At 37.5% G+C, this 20,469-nt stretch overlaps 1 protein-coding gene across 1 annotated transcript; it reads left to right on the top strand.

Moving 5' to 3' along the window:
• Window positions 1-16,223: 16,223 nt before the first annotated feature.
• plekha4 (pleckstrin homology domain containing A4) lies at window positions 16,224-20,437 on the top strand (the record flags this gene model as incomplete). Its single annotated transcript, XM_079487961.1, has 13 exons — window positions 16,224-16,295; window positions 16,373-16,468; window positions 16,629-16,701; window positions 16,777-16,877; window positions 16,958-17,076; window positions 17,617-17,817; window positions 17,913-18,135; window positions 19,311-19,379; window positions 19,472-19,552; window positions 19,634-19,771; window positions 19,997-20,095; window positions 20,184-20,243; window positions 20,378-20,437. The coding sequence occupies 13 exons, from the start codon at window positions 16,224-16,226 to the stop codon at window positions 20,435-20,437; spliced, it is 1,392 nt and encodes a 463-aa protein (XP_079344087.1).
• Between the last annotated feature and the right edge of the window lie 32 nt (window positions 20,438-20,469).

The following is a 20,469-nucleotide window of genomic DNA, read 5'->3' as shown; positions in this document are numbered from 1 at the left end:
CCTAGGTTTTTATTTGATACAGTGGCTAAATTAACCAAAAATAAATCGTCAGCGACTTCTTATGCTGTATACCAGCATAGCAGTGATGATTTTATGAACTATTTCACAAATAAAATCCAAGATATTCGAGAGAAAATTATAACTATGCAACCAGATACGAAACCCGCTGAACAAACGACTAACTACAGCACCCCTAAGGAGAAATTATGTTTATTTTCTACTATAGATCACGATGAACTATCGAAAATCATTAGATCATCTAAATCGACTACATGCATGCTAGACCCTATACCTACAAATCTTCTGAAAGAGATGCTCCCAGAAATTATAGATCCTCTACTTAGCATTGTTAACTCATCTCTGACTTTAGGACATGTGCCTAAAGCATATAAGGTGGCTGTTATAAGGCCCCTTGTCAAAAAACCCCATCTGGACCCTGGAGAACTAGTTAACTATAGACCTATTTCGAATCTACCTTTCTTATCTAAAGTTCTGGAAACAGTAGTCTCAACTCAAATATGTTCCTTCCTCCAAAGGAATGAGATTAATGAAGATTTCCAGTCTGGATTTAGAGCACATCACAGTACAGAGACTGCTCTGATTAGAGTTACAAATGATCTGCTTATGGCGTCCGACCGAGGTTGTATCTCCTTATTGGTGCTGCTAGATCTTAGTGCTGCATTCGACACCATTGACCACAGCATGCTCCTACATAGACTTGAAAATTATGTCGGTATTAAGGAAATAGCTTTGAAATGGCTTAGATCTTATTTATGCGACCGTTTCCAATATGTAAAAATAAACAATGAGGTATCACGCAAATCGCAAATCCAGTACGGTGTACCACAGGGCTCAGTACTAGGGCCTATGCTCTTCGCATTATACATGTTACCCCTAGGAGATATAATAAAGCGACACGGAATAAGCTTTCACTGCTATGCTGATGATACGCAACTTTATATTTCCTCGAAGCCTCACGAAACACAGCAATTCCATCGAATAGTGGAGTGCATTGTCGATATAAAAAAGTGGATGAGTAGCAATTTTTTATTACTGAACTCGGACAAAACTGAAGTGTTACTTATCGGACCGAAAACCGCCCTACGTAACAACCAAGAATACTGCTTAACTATTGATGGATGTTCCATAAAACCCTCATCTTCAGCTAAGAATCTTGGCTTTATATTCGATAGTACTCTGTCATTTGAGAACCAGGTCGCCAACACCTGTAAGATTGCGTTTTTCCATCTTAAAAATATATCTAAATTACGTCATATGCTGTCACCATCAGATGCAGAGAAGCTTATACATGCCTTTATGACATCAAGACTAGATTACTGTAATGCACTATTAGGTGGTTGCCCTGCAGGCCTATTACAAAAACTCCAACTGGTCCAAAATGCGGCAGCTCGAGTTCTTACACGTACAAAAAAGTATGAGCATATTAGCCCGGTTCTGTCAACCTTGCACTGGTTACCTATAAAGCATCGCATAAATTTTAAAATCTTGCTTATTACCTATAAAGCCTTGCATGGTTTAGCTCCTCACTACTTGAGAGAACTTCTTACGTATTATAGTCCATCACGTGCACTACGCTCTCAGGCGTCAGGTCAGTTGGTAATACCTAGAATTTCAAAATCAAGTGCAGGCGGCAGATCCTTTTCCTATCTAGCGCCTAAACTTTGGAACAGTCTTCCCTGCAATGTCCGGGAGGCGGACACACTCTGTCAGTTTAAATCTAGACTAAAGACGCATCTTTTTAATCTTGCATACACTAGATTATCATAATATATGTATTTCAAAGATCTAGGCTGCACTAGTTAGATCAACCGGAACCAGGGACACTTCCAATAACAACTGATGCATTTGTTGCATCAAAGAGTGCAGAACAGTACTCTACTCTCAGCCAGTCTTGTCTCATTGTTCCAAGGTTACAAGAGCGGAGCGGGCAGGGCGCAATCCATTCCTAGACCTGACAAATGCTGGACGAAGGAAGTGACGTCCCTACAAAACTTCAGCCACTATTAGATTATTAATGATAATTTTAAATCTAATTTTTTTATTTTTGCCTTGTTGTGCAAGCACTGTTGAGCTTGTGCAGAGGCTGCAGTTTTTGCCAGAGGGGAACTGGAATCCCCTGGTTAGGCCTGGTTTCCCTCCGAGGTTTTTTTTCTCCTCCAATGGAGTTTTGGGTTCCTCGCCACCGTTTGCATACTGTTTTGCACTGTTTTGCCTGGCCGGGGGGGCTGCTAGAATTTGATAGTCTTATTTAATTAACACTGCATATAGGAATTTATTGTGTGTCTGATATTTGACCTGTGTTTTGAATTTCATTACCTTTTATGTTTTACTTAGTCATTTTTTCTTGTACAGCTGCTTTGTAACAATGAAAATTGTAAAAAGCGCTATATAAATAAAGCTGACTTGACTTGACTTGACTGACTTGACTAGACTAGACTAGACTATCAATAACAATGACAAAGACAAAGACTCCAAGACATGGCATGGCAAAAAGCATGAAACATGTACAACGAACAAGCACAGGACAATGAACACGAGGATGTTTTATAGGGGAAACAAACACAGGATAATTGACAAGGGTCAGGTGCGGGTAATGAAACACTCAGGGAAGGTTAACGAGGAAACGAGATGGCGGGAACAAAGACACGGACCAGAGAGAGAGCATAGAAAGCCGATAGCCAATATCTCTCTCTCACATAAAACATAAGACTTTGTCATGAATCTGCCTCAAGACCAAGAATAGACATGACATGAAGGCAGATTCATGACACACCTTATAAATGTCTCCCCTAAATTAAACTTATGTAAAATATGATGCAAATAAGGCCACTCAACACGGTCGAAGGCCTTCTCTGGATCAAGTGAGATGATTAGACTTTCGATATTCTGGGTTTGACATATATTAATAACATTTAAGAGTCTTCTTACATTGTGGCTAGAACTTCTTCCCTTGATAAACCCTGTCTGGTCTTCCTTGATTATGACAGGCAAAACTTTTTCGAGTCTGAGCGCTAGTATCTTAGAAAGTAACTTAAGATCCTGGTTTAACAAAGCGATAGGCCTGTAATTAGAACAGTGATCTGCGTTCTTGCCCTTTTTAAGGATAACTGTGATGTCTGCCTCTCTCAAAGATTGAGGTAGAAGGCCGGATGTAAAAGAATGCTCTAGCATATTCAAAAAAGGGTCCAATAACACGTGATGGAACTCTTTATAAAAATCGCCAGTCAAGCCATCTGGCCCGGGCGCCTTCCCTGATTGTAATGTTTTAAGTGCAAACAGGGCTTCATCTTTAGTAATAGGTGCATTTAATTCAGCCTTCTGAGTTTCAGAAATAGTAGGAAGAATTATTTGAGACAGAAAATGTTCCATATCCACAGAGGCTCCCGGGGGAAGATATGATTTATAAAGTTGCGAGTAAAATTCTCTGAAAATATTATTTATGCTTTTATTATCAAAATAACGAGTACCAGCAGTATCAACTATTGAGGTAATTATTTGAGGATCTGATTCAACTTTAGTCAAGTAAGATAGATACTTGCTGGGTTTATCACCAAATTCATATAGTCGCTGTCTAGTTAAGAGAATTGAACTCTTAGCCTGTTGAGTTAACAAAGTGTCTAATGCGGCTTGCAAAGCGCATTTATTTTGTAATAATAATGGGTCAGATGATGAAGTTAACATTTTTTCAATATCCTTTAAATCTTTCTCAAGCTTTGACTGGAGCTCTGATTGCCTTCGTCTCTTAGAGGCAGAGTAGCCAATTACTAAGCCTCTGATATATGTTTTAGAAGTCTCCCAAAGTAGAGAGGGGTCTTCAGTAGACTGTGAGTTTATATCCATAAAGATTTTAAATTCACTGGTCATATAAGATACAAATTTCTCATCTCTTAGAAGGCGTGAATCAAATCTCCATCTCCTACTTCCTGCAAAATGTCCAACAGTCAACTTCAGACAAACCATAGCATGATCACTAACAACAATGATCCCGATTTCGCAAGATGAGACATATTGTATGAGGGACTTCGGGACAAATAAATAATCTATACGAGTGTGGCATTTATGAGGAGGGGAGTAAAATGTAAATTGTTTGTCAGATGGGTGTAAAGTTCGCCACACATCGAGAAAGCTCATCTCATCACATATCGCAGATAGGGCACTGGCCTAGTTTGTTAAAGCAGAGCTACGCGAGGGATGCTTATCAATTAGGGGATTGAGCAAGCAATTAAAGTCACCCCCCACCAAAGCTACAGATGACGATATTTCTGTGAATTCTAAAAATGCTTTTGTTAAAAGATCAGGAGAGTAATTAGGAGGGCAGTAGAGATTCATCACAGTAGTTTCTTCTCCCTGTAAGATTCCCTTAATTATAACATATCTTCCACGCGTGTCCTTGACACACGTCTTTAAATGAAATGGTATTTTCTTACTTATAAGTATTACAACACCCCTACTGCTGGTGGTGAAAGAGGAAAAGTAAACCTGGCTAACCCAACCATATTTCAATCTAAGATGCTCATTATCATTAAGATGTGATTCCTGAAGCAGCGCCACGTCAACTTTCTCCTTTTTTAATAAAGCAAATACTTTTCTCTGTTTAACCCTGCCTCGCAAACCCCTCACATTCCATGAACAAAATTTGACGTTATTATTTGACATTATCAAGGTTATTAGTATATAATACAATTAAACCTAGCACAATAAAGTAATTTTGACAACCTAATGATGCATCGTAAAATACAAAAAAATAACCAGATCAGAGCTGAGCATAACCACCAACCAAACCTCACTAAACATGAGGGGGGAAAAGAACAACAAAGGACAATAGTAGAAGAAAATGAAAAAAAGTAAAATTATAAAGTTCAGTAGAAAACTATAACATAAAAGTTCTTTTGAGGGGAGACTTCCCCCAGATTTTATGGGGGCCACCTTTTTAGAATGCGCCCTGAAGAGGTGCATAAACACTTGCCAGAGCTGATACAAAACGTGACGGGGACAAAAGCAAGCGCCCGCGAGTAAATATGTAATTAAATCTTAATGCAGACCGCTTTCTCAATCAATATTAGTAATATAAAACACATACAAGCGGGCTATATTAATGAAATCTTAAACACAACAGGACTGACTACAGTCTTCATAAGATGGATGTGTGAACAACACACACATGATATAACCCACCGTGTCACAGTAAATAAACGTTCCTCAGCCTTGATTTGCAACACTGGACACAAAAGAAAAAACATCGGCCGGCGAAAGGAAGATTCTCTTTATCCCGTTGAACGACACCTGTAGCTTCGCTGGGTTGAGCATGGAGTATTGTGCGCCAATTTCTCTGAGACGCTTTTTAGCCTCCGTGAACTCTTTTCGTTTCCGCAGCACTGCAGCAGAGAGGTCATTGTAGAAAAAAATTCGTTTACCGCACATAGTAATGTCGCCTTCCGCCGCTTTACGTCGTACTGCTGCCATCACTCTCTGCTTATCTGGAAACGAGTGGAATCTGACAATGACCGGGCGCGGCCGCTGGCCATCCCCGGGTTTGGGTGCGAGGGAGCGATGTGCACGCTCAAGCTTGACACGGCCACCCTTCATATCCATGCCGAGGAAAGTTGGCAGCCAGCGTTCAAAAAACGCTAGAGCATTTTCTCCTTCTGTGTCTTCAGAGATATTAAAGATACATATATTCTTTCGCCGTCCCCTGTTTTCCAAATCGTCAATATGGTCAGCGAAGGCCTTGACTTTCTCCTCTAGGGCCTGTGTTTTAGCAGCGAGAGGCCCGGTAGCCGTTTCTAGCTGTAGTATTCTGGCTTCCGCTTCGTCCAGGCGCTCATTAGCTCGTGACAGCTCGGTTGTATGCGACGCGACCGTCTTCGCCAAAGGATCCAGCTTTTCACTGATTTGCAGCATGATCTTTTTTGTCATTTCCTCAAAAGCTTTAGCAAGCCCGGGCTCCAGGTCAGGTTCAGACGGGTTGCTACTGTTTTCGACGTCTTGTTCGCCATGTTGAGCTAAAAGTGTGGCCGAGGTGTCCATAGCCCGCTGATCCAACTTGACGTTCTTTCGCTTACTGGAGGGCATCGTTTCGTGTTGTTTAGTCCAAAAGTGTTCCAAAGTCATAATACAGCGTCAGCATTTGCAAAAGAGGTCAATATCTAACGGAATATTGCGAAATGTTGGGGCGCCCGCGGAGCTCCCGAAAACACGTCTGTCTCTTATGCCACCATCACGTGTCCCCTTTTTGTCTTCTTTATTGTGTTCATCTCTTTTTAACTCCCTCTAGTTCTTTGCATACACCCTGTCGCCATATCTAGGAATATACTGTGACAATTATTTTTCATCCGTAAATCTGGAAACATCGCAATCAATCTGAAACACATCAAAATATTTAGTTTCTAGATAACTGTCAAAGTTTGTTTCAGAAAGGGGAAAAAAGAAATTATCAGTATCACAATATGGCACATAATATTATATTTTTGTCTGAAATATGTACTTTTTAAAATTATGTTATAAGGGTCACTACATCCAAAAAACTGCTTTACATTTATTGTTTTGCAGTATGTTATACTGTACAGAGTGTAGTATGGACATTTAAAATAATTATAAATTAGTGTAACTTTATATAAGTAATACTGTATACTGAGCATTAGCCATATAACTGCCATCTACTGGCCATATTTTTGACTTAACTTTGATTTGTATTAAAGGTGGACAAAATGCACTTCAGTAAAAGTACAGATACTCTAACCTAATTAAACTTTAATATATTAAAATATCGATACATAACCATGTCTGTGAAATCCAGGCACAATTCTTACAATCTTATGATGAGATAAAAAAATTGATTTTAATCATTCATTTTAGTACGATTTCAATCTTTGACATGCTCTTCCTCAATCAATATTAAAGATATCAATAGTATATTTTCACAGAATGTTCTTTACATTATGTAGAATGATTTGATGTTGAAAATAGTAAATTACAAAAATTACTTTAGGCTTTCGCAGGGTCATATATAAGTTACAAATGTATACTGTAAAAGAACAAAAAGAACAAAATATTATACAATATTTGAAATGTGAATAAAACAAACGCTGTGGTTTCAAGTAATCTAAACGTCACATAAGGCGAACTGTGCATTTTAAGAACTCTTTGCCAACTTCAAAAAACTTTTACTCCTACACCAGCATTCTGTTAGGACTCTGTCCTTCCTGTCTCGAGTTTTCTAGCTCCCTGGGCAGAGTCATGACATTGCCACGTCTTTCGTGTTTCTGTTGTGTTATGTGTGGAGACATGTGGCTTTATGTTGTTACTTAATGCCACATGTCTTCCTGTTATGTCTCTCAGCCCCACCCTCCTATCTCCTGTAATTATATTAGGGTTTCATTCCCATCGTCTGTTTTGTAATTCACCTCGTTAGGGTTTCATTCCCATCAGCTGTCACCACTCTCCCCATGTAATCACTCCTCGTTAGTGTCTCCCTTTATATGGTCTCAGTTTCTCTCTGTTCAGTGTTGGTGCATTGTCTTTATCTTTTGTCTTATGGCTATTGTCTCACGGTAGTATCACAGTTTCTTGTCGTGTTGGACTACCCTGTTTCCTGTTTCGGTTTTGTGAAGTGTTTTGTTTCTAGTGTTTGTTTTCTAGTGTGTTTTTGTTCTTGTTTTTCCCCATTGCGGGTGTTTGATTTAATAAACATTTATATTTAACCCCTCGTCTGCCTGCATCTGGGTTCTGTCAAAACCATTTCGTGACACATTCAGATGATCTTAACATTACCTCGCCCTACAGAAGATTTACTATACAGACAACTGATATTCATAAATTTAAATGTAATTTTTACCTGCAATAGTCACCACTAAAATTGCCATTCGGTAACACTATAAGCAGTACGTTTAATAACCAAAAACAGGAATATTAAACATATTAATGTAGCAAGTAGCTTGCATTATCTTCCTCCATTCGTCTGAGGTTGTCCTCTGGGTAGAGGTGAGATAAAGCTGAGATAAAGTCCATTGTGGGTGATTATTAGCCTTCATGTGTTATGGTGGCGGCAGACATCAACATATACACCAGCACTCCAGTTCAAAATATGCAAAAATTACGTCATGATATATGTGATGACGAGGAAACAACTTTTCTTTGTGGAGATCACAAAAAATTAAGACAAGAAAACAAGTGGTTATTGCGTGATCACGAGAAAACAAATAAGAAAAAAATATTAGTATTAGTAATATTAGGAATACCTTGTACGAAATGTGGTTAATCTGAGAAAGGTTCAGGTCAACTGTTTGTCTGATCATGAATGTGCGAGTCTTCAGAATTTAAAGGCATCAGGGGTTGAGCTCTAGATCATAGGAGGTTCCAGGGATATCATTTTGCGTTTATTTTTTATTGACCCATACCATCTGGGCAGTTGAAGTTCCTCTTTATGATTTGGGCAAAGACTTTTATTCAAAGTGACACTGAGATTTAAGGCTTTATATTTAATCGATACATGCACTCAATTACTTCAGAAAGAACATTTTCAAAGCAGGACAAATGTCGGAGCCTTTGGAACTGTCCCGGCTCGTTGTCCTTTCCCGATCATTCATATAGTTTCCTGTCTTCCCTATAAAAAATGGAAAAGTAAAACAACAAAACTGGACTATTAACATGAACTGCATATGAGTGATTAAAATGGTGATCTCTCTATTATAGCTCATGAGATTTGAAAGAGTTCTCGGTTCAGTATCAACTTAGTCTCAGATGTTTCTCCTAAAAATGTTAAGGAGACATAGAAGGAGAGCGTAATTGTTGAAAAAGGGTGTGGAGGTGTAAAATGTACTGTAGATTGTAAAGGTCAAATAATCTGGATTTGGGTCATTTTGATGAGAAATGTTTGAGTTCATCATTGAGATCTTCAATACTACTGACTTTTGATTGTAGACTTGACAAATCTGAGATGAGATTGACACATCTCTTACGAGACTCGAATGTGAGATTTCTGCCTCTTTTCCTCAGGAGACAAAAGTTTATTTTTTAAGTATTTGCTCTCCTTTTGATCTGACTGAAATTATCGAGACATTACGGAGATCTCATCTGTGATTTTTCTTTCTTTTGCAAACAAATAGTGACCAAATGAAAAATTCTTAACTGCAGTATAGCTGTACATACACGATTAATGATCCAGTTGAGACTAAAGAGCTATGCATGACAAAGATCTGCTCTCAGAGGGTTATTATCAATGCTGAGAGTTAACCAGACAGACAGAGGAATCAGTGTTCATGGATGAAAAAGAGATGTAAACCTCGGCAGCCGAGTTTGTGTGGCCGTGTTGTGTTTGTGTGGTGGTCTCTTACAGCGAGAGAGATGCTCAGAGAGTCATGACGCTGGAACTTGCTGATGGACACAGAAAACAGAGCAGGTAATACAAATCTGAATTTTTATTCTGTTCTTTAAGCTTCTACAGGGTTATGATGTGACTTTGAGTAGTTTGTGTTTGTATGTTGTTCTAAGCCAAATGTATGTCCTTTTGAGTACATCAGAATGTCGGATGTAACGTTGGAAAGTTTCTTTAATCTATAATGTACACAATACAATAACAATGCGCACACACAATGTTTAACATCCTTGAATTTCCTATCAGTTTACATTAGACATTCCTGCGAACTTAAGCAGTCATGTGATTATGTTTAACATGATATAATTCTAAAACCAACAATATTCTTCTTTATAATAGCTCAACAGTCGTTCAGACATGACAATTATTTCTTGTGAACTGAAGGCCAGTGACAAGATTGTTCGATGTGAAAATAAAACAAACCATAATATTTAATGCGGCACCCATCGGGCACAATACTTGTCATTGCTTGATCTTTATTTCAGAGCTTTCCCTCACAAATATTGATTTGTGAACTTAATTAGTAATTTATTAATCATTTAATTTAATAGACAAATGGACAAAAATAAGGACTGTCAAACCCTACCATTGCTCTCACACAGGGTGACTGTAATGGTTTCTGTGGTCTGACGAGCATTGCTTAATGAAAGACTGTCAGTGTTTTGTTCATGAGGCTGCAAACAATTCATGCTTTGTTGTACACAAGCTCCATCTGTATGTGTGATATTTCAAACACTCCTACACCTAGAATACTTAATGTCCAGGGTGGGTGAGTCTTCAAATAGTAGAACTCTTGATTTTATCTTATTAAAATACTTACTGCTTTACGAATGAAAATGTTTTACATTTCTGCTTGCGCTTTACATTTCTGTACTGTATAGTCCTAACCAACCCAAAAATATAAAAACAAATGTAAGTGTTCTTTTGAATGCTTGGCAAGAGAAAAATACAATAATATTGCAAAATTGAATCAAGTTTTAAGATTATAAACTATTTCTTATGAAAATGAGTAAAGTAGAACATTCCCTTATTTTTACACTTTTTCTCATGAATGTAGTACTTTTGTATATTTATAATTTGTATATATTTAGTGAAATTCAGAAATATCTCTCTCACACACACACACAGGTTTCCATGTTTTATGGGGACATATCATATCATATATGGGGACTTTCGATTCAATCAGATTTATGATAAATTCTTTCCCCAAAGCCCACACCTAAACCTAATAATCACACAAACCTTTCTGCATTTTTTAATTATCAATAAATTGAATTCTCTATGATCTATAAGCCTAAAAATGTCCCCACAAGGTAAAATATTACTATCTTTGAAAAAACTAATTATGTGCCTTAGTTGATTTTATGAAAATAAATTAATAAAATATATTTAATAGAAGTATGTTCCTGTTTTTATCAAAATATTTAGTTAAAATGACGTAAAAATCTTGGGAACTAAATCTTAAAATTTTCCTCGTTAAGATTTTAATTATTATGTTTGTGTAATTTTAATTAACAAATTATTAAGTCAACCCAATTCAGTTTAATTGTGTTAAACCCATTTAAATTCATGAAATTAAGTTTACTTATTTATTTTGTGTTGACACTACATAAATCATTTTTGTAGATATAACTACCTTGGCAGATCAAATTGTTACGAGGACTTTATTAAGCGGTAAGTTCATCCTAAAATCTAATTTGTGTAATTTTGTTAGTCACCAACATGATGTTCAACATGTTTTAAGACTTCCCGGCATCTTCGGAGCAGAAATAAAGATATGTAATTACACAAAAAAACTATTCGTATAAGAAGAAAACATTGTTTACACCGCATGGCGCTTCCCTCTATAGTTCATATGCCACTTAAGTGAATGAAGTGATTTTCTCCTAAAGGAATTGACTATAACAAACTCAAAATACCTATGTTCTGCATTGTTTTTGACTGTTCAAATTGATCAAACCATGAAAGGTGTTTTATTGTGTAGTAAACGCTGATGTCCATGGTGGGGGAAAATGTGAGTATTGACTGAGATAAAAGTGTCACGTAAACCTGAATCTGCGGTTGGGATGAGCCGAGCCCGATGACTTTCTAAAAAAACGTAACAAGGTTTATCGAACCCAAATAACGACCAGGTGAGCACAAATTTACTGCTCAAGAACCCTGTCATGGCGCTGCAAAGATCTAGTGCTGATTAAATGGATAAAGTGATAAATCTCGCCCATATAAGGCGTGAAGTGACGGCTGTGAATGACTTTTGCCGATTGTTAGAAGTAAATCTACGCATCCACGGTACAATTAGTGTATCTAAACTAATATTTGACAGTAGAGACAAGAAGAAAATATTTGCATTAGTTCTGTTAAACACAGCTTTCGTTCATTTCGAGTCTGTCAAAAATATTTCAAATGAATGCTTAATGTTTACGACATGGCTCTCAGCCCCCCCCCCTCTGTTTGTTGGTTGGATGGCTTGTGAAAGCCAGAGATAATCTGGGAGCTGGTTTGCTATATCAGCCTGAGTACAGAAGCAAACTGTAATTATAACCGTAATTGAGCGGAAGTACGAAGTCAGGCTAGGGACATTAGGTCCCCACACACTTTAAGGATGCCGGGAGGTCGTAAAACATGTTGAACGTTATGATGGTGGGTAAAAAATTACACAAATTAGACTTTTGGAAAACTTCAATTTTACAACAATTTTTTTTTAGTGTGGGGACATTCAGAGCCCACACAGTGTTTAATACCAGTATACACATACACACACTCTTTGAGTCCAGGCCCTGGGCAACAGCTGTTATGTGCCACTCTAAACTAAGGGTTTGCAGTTCCTAGAATAGAAGACACAGTCTATAAGAGATTTTGGTCTGGAGCACTACACTGCGCTGAAACTCTTGAGCTTGGTCTGTATTTAAAATTTCTGCACGTAAATGAATACTGCTGTGTTCCTTGCATGAGAATGTACAGTACAATACTTTGTCCTACATTTGTATTTGTACAATAACACTATTATTCCGATAAATGGCTAAAGAATGTCAGTGGGACCGCAAGAAATGAAAAGGACAAAAACGAATGTATGAAAATATTAATTGATTGGGCTTTACTGGTTTACAGGGCTGGTGTACAGTGTCCATGAGAAATTAAATGTACTAAGAACATAATGAAGAATAGATCAAGCATTAAAAAGCATTTAAAAATAAAACAAATCGGCTCCTACCACTTTAATAATATGTGGTTAACTCAATGGTAAAAACCATTTGTTTATGAATTTTTCTTTTAAAAACTATGATTTTATTTCATGTTCATTTGATGTCTTTAGTATGGCACTATAACCATACAGAATATACACAGAAGTAAAGCGCAGTTATGTGTAATGTTGCATGCATATGTCGTCATAAATTAACAATCTACCAACATGCTCTGTATGCCCAAGTAAAACACCCTGACACTTTATGGCTTTATAGTCAAGTCAACTTTTTAAAAATTTTCATTATTCATTGTTACAAAGCAGCTGTACAAGAAACATATTGACTATAAGCAAAACATATAAGGTTATACAAGTCAAAACAAAAAAGGTGAAAACACAGAAGACAGACACGAACACACACTGATTTAAACACAGCCACATACAAAACACATACACTCCACACACAACATGCACCAACACACAGAGACACACATACAAACGCACACACAGAGGGATGCACAGACACACACAGACACGCACGCATGCACAGGAGCCATCCCCGAAAACCACACACCTAAGATAAGGAGAGGGCAACACAGGTCAAATATTAAACAGACTATAAATTCCTATATGCAGTGTTAATTAAATAAAACGTTTAAATTCTTAATCTAAAGCAGCCCCATCCCCGGCCAGGCAAACAGTGCAAAACAGTATGCAATCGGTGGCAAACTGACTAAACAGTGTGTCTGCCTCCAGGACAGTGTAGGGCTTTATAGGTAATAAGCAAGATTGTAAAGTTAATGCGATGCTTTACCAGTGCAAGGTTGACAGAACCGGGCTAATATGCTCATTCTTTTTTGTACATGCAAGAACTCGAGCTGCCGCGTTTTGGACCAGTTGGAGTTTTTGTAATAAGCCTGCAGGGCAACCACCTAATAGTGCTTTAACAGAAATCCAGTCTTGATATCATGAATGCACAAATCGATGGGGGTTTTATGGAACACCCATCAATAGTCAAGCAGTATTCCTGTTTGTTACGAATGGTGGTTTTTGGTTCAATAAGTAATACTTCTATTTTATCCAAGTTCAGTAATAAAAAGTTGTTACTCATCCAGTTTTTTATATCGACTATGCATTCCATTATTCGATGGAACTGCTGTGTTTCATGAGTCTTCGGGGAAATATAAAGTTGCATATCATCAGCATAACAGTGAAAGCTAACCCTGTGTCACTTTATTATCTCTCCTAGAGTATGTATAATGCGTAAAGAGCATAGGCCCCAAGACTGAGCCCTGTGGTACACCATACTGGACTTGCGATTTGCGTGACACCTCATTGGTTATTGCTACATAATGAAAACGGTCGGATAAATAAGATGTAAACCATTTCAAAGCTATTTCTTTAATGCCGTAATTTTCGAGTCTATGTAGGAGTGTGCTGTGGTTAATGGTGTTGAGTGTAGCACTAAGGTCTTGCAGCACCAATAATGAGATGCAACCTCGGTCCGATGCCAAAAGCAGATCAAATGTAACTCTAATCAAAGCAGTCTCTGTACTGTGATGTGCTCTAAATCCAGACTGGAAATCTTCATTGATGTCATTCCTTTGGAGGAAGGAACATAATTGAGTTGAAACTACTTTTTCCAGAACTTTAGATACGAAAGGTAGATTCGATATAGGTCTGAAGTTAACTAGTTCTCCAGGGTCGAGTTGTTGTTTTTTTACAAGGGGCCTTATAACAGCCACCTTATATGCTTTAGGCACATGTCCTGGTGTCAGAGATGAGTAAATACACACACACACACACACACACAAAGAAAACCTGGTTGCCAGTGATACGAATTGTTTAATTATAGGGTATGAAAGCAAACAATTTAATATACTTCTTTATAATGTTGTGTAGTTTTTAAATCGGTCATATCGAAAATGTGACACTACAAATTTACATTAAATGTTTGTCTTGTTGACAGCAGCTGGCCAATGTGATTGTGTGAATGTGCAAATTTGCAAAAACCCTGAAGCACTCGAGTCAAATATACTGAAATCCTTAAAAGGAACCTTGGGTATAGAGAGATGTATGGCTTAATATATTAACAATGGCATTGACTTGTAATTAAACCTGTAATAAAAAAAACAGTGTTACTCTCACAGCATTCATAAACTTTGAAAAAAATATTTACTCGGAGGGCGCCTTTTTTTCTAAATCCGTGACGTCAAATGGTTGCAACCTAAATCCTCTTAACGCTACAGCGAAGCACACACGTTTTCCATTTATAACAGTAAAATATGAGACGTCAAACATAAGATCAGATATATAATAGGTCATTATATATATAATTATTTATAACACAGGGACAGTAGGTGGCGGTATGTCCTTGTGACACAAGCCAGCCTGCCTGTCATGAAAGAACTGAAATGATGCATTCAGTATCAGTAAGCGTCTGTTCAAAGTAAACATGCATTTAATCATAGCTGTAAACTACTGCCTTTAAGACAGCATCCACCATTTTCATTTACATTTGGCAGACGCTTTTAGCGACTTACATTGCATTATCCTATACATTTGTTTCTAAATATGTGCAATCCCCTGGGATCGAACCCACGATCTTGGCGTTGTTAACGCCATGCTCTTACCACTGAGCTAGAATATACTGATAAACACAATAATAAGATGCTTGCGGTTTGGTTATTTATTCTGTATTAGAGCAAACATTAATATTAGTCCCGTCAGCTAATGACAGAGAGAGAGCGAAGACAATAACGTTAGGCTACTGACGTTGATAAATCAACATCAAAAAGTCAAAATCTGGATAAATGCATTTCAAAATGGCTAAAACGTTGTTTATATAATAAATTCAAAATGATTTTGGTTATTAGCATGCATGTTTGTATTGATACTGACCAACAACATATGAAACGTATGAAAATACACAAAATAGAGTCTTTATATATATTTGATCCTACAGCACCTTATATTTACTGAAGAACTGGTTAGTTTGTCTGTGTTCAGTTTGGCTGCCTAGCTTTGAGTGCAACCATTTCACGTCATCGAAAAAATAACATTGCGGCCTCCTTAGGTTAAAATGAATATTACATTTAGGTTTTGTTTTAAGAATTGAAAATATTTGATGTGTTTCTAACGACAAATCCTAGTAGTGTAAGGCTATTACAACGTATTAAGCCATACATCTCTCTATACACGAGTTCCCTTTAAAATAATTCTGGTAAACTGATAACCAATCATGAGAACTTTTAACATTTAAATCTGCTTTGATACAATTAAAATGGTAAAAAGTACTATAAAAATGAGGTAAAAACAAACCAAAAAAACCCAAGATGGTAAAAAGACATTTACGTTTGTACATCATACATACACACGTATTCATTATACAGTAATCCGTTATAGAGTATAAAACACACAGTATTATTACTAGTTTCCTAAATATGATCTAGACTAGAGATACTTTAGATATATGTATTACCAACAAGTCAAAAGAGATTTACCAATTATATAATAATATATTCATTAATAATATATTTACTTATTTATAATATCTATTCAATGCTGTGCTGATCTAACACAATAATTGTCTTCGAATAAACCACATTTGGGGTCTTTCTGGCAAAAATGTATAATTATTTCTGCAGGATGGAGGATCACGATAGGGTGAGTCAGACTTCCAGCGTTGCCACTGTGTCCTTTCTGCCAACCAGAGACAAAGTGAGTCATAAACACATGCAAACAAACACACACATTTCATGCAGACAGATATTTGATGTGTCATTATATGCTTACAGTGTGATGAAAAGGTGCAGACATTTGGAAAGAGATGTCATGCAGTAAAGAGGGACCCAAACTGTCCGGTGGTGATCAGAGGATGGCTTTACAAGAGGGTAACATGTTTTCGACAGTATCACCAAAACATGCATTAGCCTGTGTGAAAAATAAATTGCACAAGAGTAGCTCTTTTAGAGCTCAAGAGACCATTTTACATAAGTAATCGCCAAAAAATACATCCAATGTTATGATACCTGTCTCTGTCTTAATCTATAGGACAGCAGTGGGTTGAAGTTATGGAAGAGAAGATGGTTTGTGCTCTCCAATTACTGCCTGTATTATTATAAAGGTAAGACATGTGATTGTTTTGTATGTAAATGACAAAAGTGTTATTTTGACCTGAGCTAAACAAGTTGTTCTCTAGACAGCAGAGAGGAGTCTGTTTTGGGCAGTATTCCTATTCCCAGCTACAGGATTCTGTACTGCGCCCCTCGAGAATGCAGGAACCGCAAATACGCATTCAAGGTGAGAATGCACATGTGCACATGTGTAAAACCGCAAGCACATTTGTTCTTTTTATGATAGTAATGCTCATGTGAATGCAGGTCGTCCATCAGGGGATGCGTCCTTATATCATGAGTGCCGAAACTCAAGAGGACATGTTGGGATGGGTCAGAGCTCTCAGCCAATCGGCAAACATGGAAGCTGATGACATCATCAACAGGTGAACTTCCTGTGCACAATAATACAATAATACCACATCTTTAATGCCACATCTACCAATGTAAAAAAAAATATCCGAAAACGTTGATTTGACCTTAATGACAGAGTAAATTCTGGCACAGTTCTTAAATCTAATCCAATCTGACAAAACACTTCCTACACGGTGAAGATGATTGGTTCCCTCCGTATCGGCAGCCAATGAGCTTGCTGCTCTATGTTTAAATATTGGCTAGTGTTGTAGTAGCAGCACAGCGTGTTTCGGTAACCCTCCTCCTTCCCCAGCTCCACACGTATAGATCTGCTACAAGGTGATCGCGTAAGTTATGGGGGTTTCTTCAAATGTTATACGTGTAGCAGTCCTTATATGCACACAGCAGCTTGCTGTGGGTGTATTGGAAGTAGCAAGTCTCCGTACTTGATTCGCCCCAGCAGCGTAGCAGATGTATTCCGCCAAGACCAAATACATTTATTTGTCATGTAAACTACCATGCCAAACCCTCCGAGAGTTGTCATTACAGAAATGTATTTTCTTCTTTTCCAGACGCTGTAGCAGTTTTCAAGACTTTACTCAGATGAGAGACGACACCGAAATGATGGAGCTCCAGGAGACACCCAGGAGAAATGCCCAGACAGCAGCAAAACTGACCCGAGCCCAGACAGAACCGACTCTGCAGGATCAACCCATGATGGGAATTAAAATGAAGACACCAGAGCTGAGAGGCAAACATGGAATCAGATCTTGGTAAATCATCTCTGAGGATCTTAAGTTTCTTATTTTCATTCTGTATAACCCACATTAAATGGACGTTTAAGTTTGATTTTTGTTTGCTATGTTAGTGATCCTGAAGCTCTCTGGCAGTCTCAAACTTTGGGAAAGGCAGATGAAGAGCCATTTTCCTTCCTATTTCCGAAAGAAACTTTAGGAGCACTCCCTTTATTTGCCAGAGATCAGTATGGCTGTCATGGTAATGTTGGAAGAGATGGTTGGCCGCTGGATAACTGCTCCAGCACTCCTCTGTCCCCCTGCATCTATACAGAGAGAAGAAACCTGAGCGACACTGTGAGAATCAACATCGTTTATCTTTTAAAATCAGCTGAAATAAAATAAACAAATAAATACAATAAAACAAATAAAACATCATTGCAAATACTCACTTTAATTCTCTATATGAGTTTCAGAGTTTTCCATGTGGAGTGTGCTATTGTTCAGAATATCACACAGCTGAACAAATGACGCTGTGTAAGGTAAGAGAAATCCCTACTAGTGTCTTATGCTCTAATGACAAAACAATTATAAAAATAAAATGAAATAATACATATAAATTTTAAAATAAAACTATACAACAACAAACCTATTCCCAACACAATTCCACAAAGACTGTCCGTTCGTTTTATACATTACACTTGTGGACAGAAAAATATATGGTGTAAAGTTATCACAGAATTTTTCTTTATATTATTGAACCTTTGGTGTGCTGACTTAAATATATGTTTTCCGCTTTGAAAGAAAATATACGTGCTTGTTACATTAAGTATACAGTAATTAAGTCAAGTCAACTTTATTTATAAAGCACTTTTACAATTTTCATTGTTACAAAGCAGCTGTACATGAAACATATTGACTATAACCAAAACATATAAAGTTCTACAAGTAAAAAAAAGGTGAAAACAGAAGACAGACACACACAACGATTCATACACACCCTCTACACACTATAAATTCCTATATGCAATATTAATGAAGTAAAACGTAAAAATTCTGTTTGGTTACATGCATTTGTCCAAATATCTTTCTCTGTTCAACCAAACAAAGACATGTAAACAGAGTGAGTAATTTTTCGGGTGAACTATCCCTTTAAGTTCAAGTATACTCTCAAGTAGTTATACTTATATGTAGCATTTCAGCACTACTTGGGATCAAATTTGTCCACTTTTTAAGTTACACAAGTGTACTTTCAAGTGTAGCAGTAGTAAACCTTAAACACTAAAGCATGTTTTCAACTAGCTGAGAAGTACATGAGGTATGAGGAAGTCATGAGGAAGTACACAAAAAAGTACATACATGACGAAGTACATAAAAAGTAGACTGAAATTCACTGAATTTCACTGAAAGTAGTATACTAACACAGTAACAGCACACTTGAATAAACATATTTTTTGTTAGGTTAGTTCCAAAGAAACTGAATTTCAACACCCATTATTTACACTGTGTGTTTGTCCACTGTGTGGTCACAGACGGGAAAATCTGACTTTCTCTTCAGGAGAGATGTACAGCCAATCAGAGACCTGGAGAATGACACAGATGTAAGTTTACTGTCATACGTGTGTGAGAGAGTTTTTACACAGTAAACAATGCTTGGCAAGCTTTTGTCAAACTCTCTCTCTTGCTCTCTCAGGTGGTGTTGACCCGTTTGTGTGGTTGTGATAAGCTCCTGCAGTCTCTTTCAATACAGATGACTGAACTGCATGCAGATAAAGTCAGTCTCACACAATGAGATTCATGAAGTAAAAATACATGAAGACATATTCCTGCTCACTCTTAATTTTTATTTGATCAGAAAAGTGTGGAGTATGCTTTAGAAAGAAGATGGCTTGAGATGGAGGACGTACTTCCTGAAGAACAGGATGCAGCGCAGAAGGCTTTGCTTCAGGAGGATCTGGTTACACTCAGAGCAAGAATATGTGATGTGTCATCGGTACCACAATGTCTATCAATGTCATGTCAAAAATAAATATTATGATTTTGCCACTTCAATAAATAAATTATCGACTAAAAATGCAAGTTGCATACTACTTCCATCTAGTAGGCAGAATACCAAACAGACTGACTTGTTTTGGTTTGAGCTTCAAGTTTACATAAAAATACAAATGTTCGAGCAACGAATAGACGTTAAACCTCTCTGATGTTTTCTGTTTCACAGGAGATGGACAGACTCTGGAGTGATTATGAACGAATGGAAAGCGAACTCTCTGTCTTCCATTCTCATTTCCAACACATTCTGCATTTTGGAACGCCACAGGTAACACACGCATGTGCACACACACACACGTGCACACATACATTGAGAGAAGAATCGTGATATTGAATGTGAATCACATGTGTCACAGGAGCAGATTCAGGCCCAGCGGCAGCTCTGGATGACGGAGGACATCTTGTGCGGTTTGAGAGTCAACAAGAACCGTTTCATGAGTTTACTGGGTTTACAAACAACGGAGGGTGGGCAGATGTGTTCCAATTACTCAATGTGTCTGTTTCAATGTCTGTCTACATTCATCATTTTGTATTCATTTTTGTTCTCCAGTTCCTCAGCCAAAAACCCTCTCCTACTTTGATGGAGAGTTCAGAGGTCATGACATGGTAATCAGACTTGGATTACGTTCACATAATAACATC

Source organism: Barbatula barbatula (genome assembly GCF_947034865.1).
Source record: "Barbatula barbatula genome assembly, chromosome: 23".
Taxonomy (NCBI): domain Eukaryota; kingdom Metazoa; phylum Chordata; class Actinopteri; order Cypriniformes; family Nemacheilidae; genus Barbatula; species Barbatula barbatula.
The sequence above is the reverse complement of the archived record's forward strand: the minus strand, read 5'-3'. Positions and strand labels throughout refer to the sequence as shown.